This window comes from Triticum aestivum, chromosome 7A, assembly GCF_018294505.1.
Source record: "Triticum aestivum cultivar Chinese Spring chromosome 7A, IWGSC CS RefSeq v2.1, whole genome shotgun sequence".
NCBI lineage: Eukaryota > Viridiplantae > Streptophyta > Magnoliopsida > Poales > Poaceae > Triticum > Triticum aestivum.
The window spans coordinates 637115379-637118142 of record NC_057812.1 but is presented as its reverse complement, the minus strand read 5'-3'; the positions used below and the strand labels follow the sequence as shown (position 1 = coordinate 637118142).

The following is a 2764-nucleotide window of genomic DNA, read 5'->3' as shown; positions in this document are numbered from 1 at the left end:
GAAACATAATTTTAGCATAATACTAGATTTATTTTCAATGCATAAACATAAAAAAGAACTGAAACAACTTAGAAAGCACTAAAGATGAATAAAATGATCGATACCATAATTAGGTCCATTATAACCCACGGAAAAACATTATAAAATTCTCTCATCATTAAAGTAACTTTCAACATAAATTTGGGCTCATATTTCTCATTTGAATAGTGCATAAATAATTTACATTGTCATAATATAGCAGAAAATACACTGAAAAATATTTTCATAACACGGCCCAAAACCTATTGGTGTTATATATTAACTTAACTGGCCCAACAAATAAATTCACCCAAAAGAAAAACCATTTTCTGCGGCCATATAGATATAGAGTCAACCAGGCCGTAGCCTGGAGGCGAAATTGGTCCATTCTATTTTTTTGGATCAAAATTGGTCCATTCTACGACTGAATGCCGGAGAGCATTCCCGTGTGGTTCTCGTCCGTCTGATCGGTCGGTCAGCGCCGTGACTTATAGCGGTAAAAATTGCATATCTTTGATTGGTTAGTGCAAGTATCTTTATTCAAACGGCGAGGCAACGTTTGGCTCAAAACAAATTTTCATATCTTTGATTTAGTGGATTGGTGGTAAAAATATATGAACGAATGTGAAAAGATTATTGTGCAGATAATTGTTGTTATTGTACGTACATGTAACCTCAACCATTATTGCTTTAAAAGAGACTCAAACAGTGTTCAAAAGGTTCCAACCAAAATCTTATAGACACCCAAAATCATAAGCAAGAAATCAAACCAAAGCTACACCCTCATGGGAAAGCAAGCGACCGTAAGACCCAAATTCTAGCAGGCATCCCCCTAGGGCGAGCACGAGGTGGAGCACGTAGCCGCCTGTCTTGTCGCCGGCCATATGCTTGCCATCGAATATGAGCCTCTGCTGGACTGGCGGGATGCCCTCCTTCTCCTCGACGCACTCCTGGATCCTGTCGGCCATGTCAGTGGGTTCAATGTCGATCTCGATCTCCTTGGCGGTTGGCGTCTTGACCTTGATGGTGGTGCTGCTGTGGAGGCGGAGCACCAGGTGTTGCGTCGACTCCTTGTGCACGTTGTAGTCGCCAGCAAGCGAACGTCCTCCAATTGCTTCACGGCGAAGATGAGCCGCTGCTAGTCCGGCGGGATCCCTTCCTTGTCCCAGACCTTGCCCTTAACGCTGTCCATGGTGTCGGCGTGTCGCTGCCCTCCACCTCCAACGTGATGGTTTTACCCGTCAGGGTCTTCACGAAGATCTGCATCGTCTTAGGCGAGTCACGACTTGAGTCGCCGAGGCTTCATTGGCGACAAAAAGAATTGTGTTTCGATCTCTCCGGGGTTGCTTCCAGGGACGGGGACCTCGGACTACGTGGATACACAACAAGGACAAAGGGACAGAATGAGAAAAGCGAGGATTCAAGGGAGGGGGTCTATGGGCCTGGGGTATCATAATCCGACATGGCTGCTGTCCAGACGTTCCGCAAACCTCCGCCAGGCTTGCTTTTGGTTTTCATGAATTTGGATGCATGGACGACGCTCGTGGACACAAAACGGACAGTGCAATCCAAACGAGTATAGACGTTTACAGGTGGTTTGATGCATGACATTAGAGATACCATGACAATGCAAGAACATTGCAAAAATAGTTTCACCATTCGACCTGATTTTATTTATTTATGCAGAGTACATCCTAGTAAGGGCATCTCCCGCAAACCAGACACCGCATATGTCCGTGGATAGGGGGGCAGTTCGCGGACATGGATGTGGGAGCCGGCCATCCAATGCTATCTGCATACATTTCAAATTGGTGTTAAACAAATCAGACCAATTACATGCCAACCGGATGATTTTTATTCAAATCGAACGAATTTTTTTACATTTCAAGCATATTGTAACAAAACTATACCGCCTTGCGGTAGAACTAGTCTACGACCGGTCGCGGCGGATCGCCGCTCTCACAACATGTCTTCCCTATATTCGGCAGCCCACTCATCGGACTGTCGGATGCCCTGGAGGGATATGCTTTTGCAAGAGGGGAAGAATAGCCTCCCTTATCTTATGTGAAGCACGGATAGAGGTGTTTTTCAGAATCCCCAAAAACCTAACAGAACGAAAGATGTGGGGCTTTTAAGATCTAGAGGGGGGGAAATGGAAAAAAAATTCAAACTTACTAGTGGCGCACCATTTGCTAGGTGCACCACTAGTAACAAAAAAAATTAATTTTGAATTAATTTTGGACTTTTTTGTAAATATGATACGTAATATGACCGGGAAGTTTGAAATATCTTTCAAAATTTCATCACACTCATGAACATGAACAAAGTCCTAGACATCAACAAGGTTTAATAGGATTGATATGATAGATATATCAACAAGTGCCTGTTAAGTGAGTTGGTGCTGGGGTTGGATAGAACTGCGAAGTTAAGCATGCTCGGGCTGGAGTAGTGTGAGGATGGGTGGCCTTCCGGGAAGTTTGACCACGAAGTGCGATTTGACTTGAGATTAAGCATATTGACCTAAGATTAAGCCATATGCGCCATTACTATTTGTTACTAGTGGCAATTAGCCTTTTCCTAGTAGTGTAATGACCGTAATTGAAATTTGAACTACATGTACATGCAACAGCTAACCATAATGGTTTGAAAAGTCAAATTTTGTGTACTTGTGTGCAATTTAATTCCATGTGTAGTAAATTGGAAGAAATTTTCAAACATATTGTTCTAACGGCTATGACAAAATTAA

At 43.1% G+C, this 2764-nt stretch overlaps 1 protein-coding gene across 1 annotated transcript; it reads right to left on the bottom strand.

Moving 5' to 3' along the window:
• Nucleotides 1–782: 782 nt before the first annotated feature.
• LOC123153617 (NEDD8-like) lies at nt 783–1284 on the bottom strand. The gene is made up of 2 exons (XM_044572652.1): nt 1195–1284; nt 783–1088 (listed from the first exon to the last, which is right to left on the bottom strand). Exons 1-2 carry the CDS (start codon nt 1282–1284, stop codon nt 783–785), a joined length of 396 nt encoding a protein of 131 aa, XP_044428587.1.
• Between the last annotated feature and the right edge of the window lie 1480 nt (nt 1285–2764).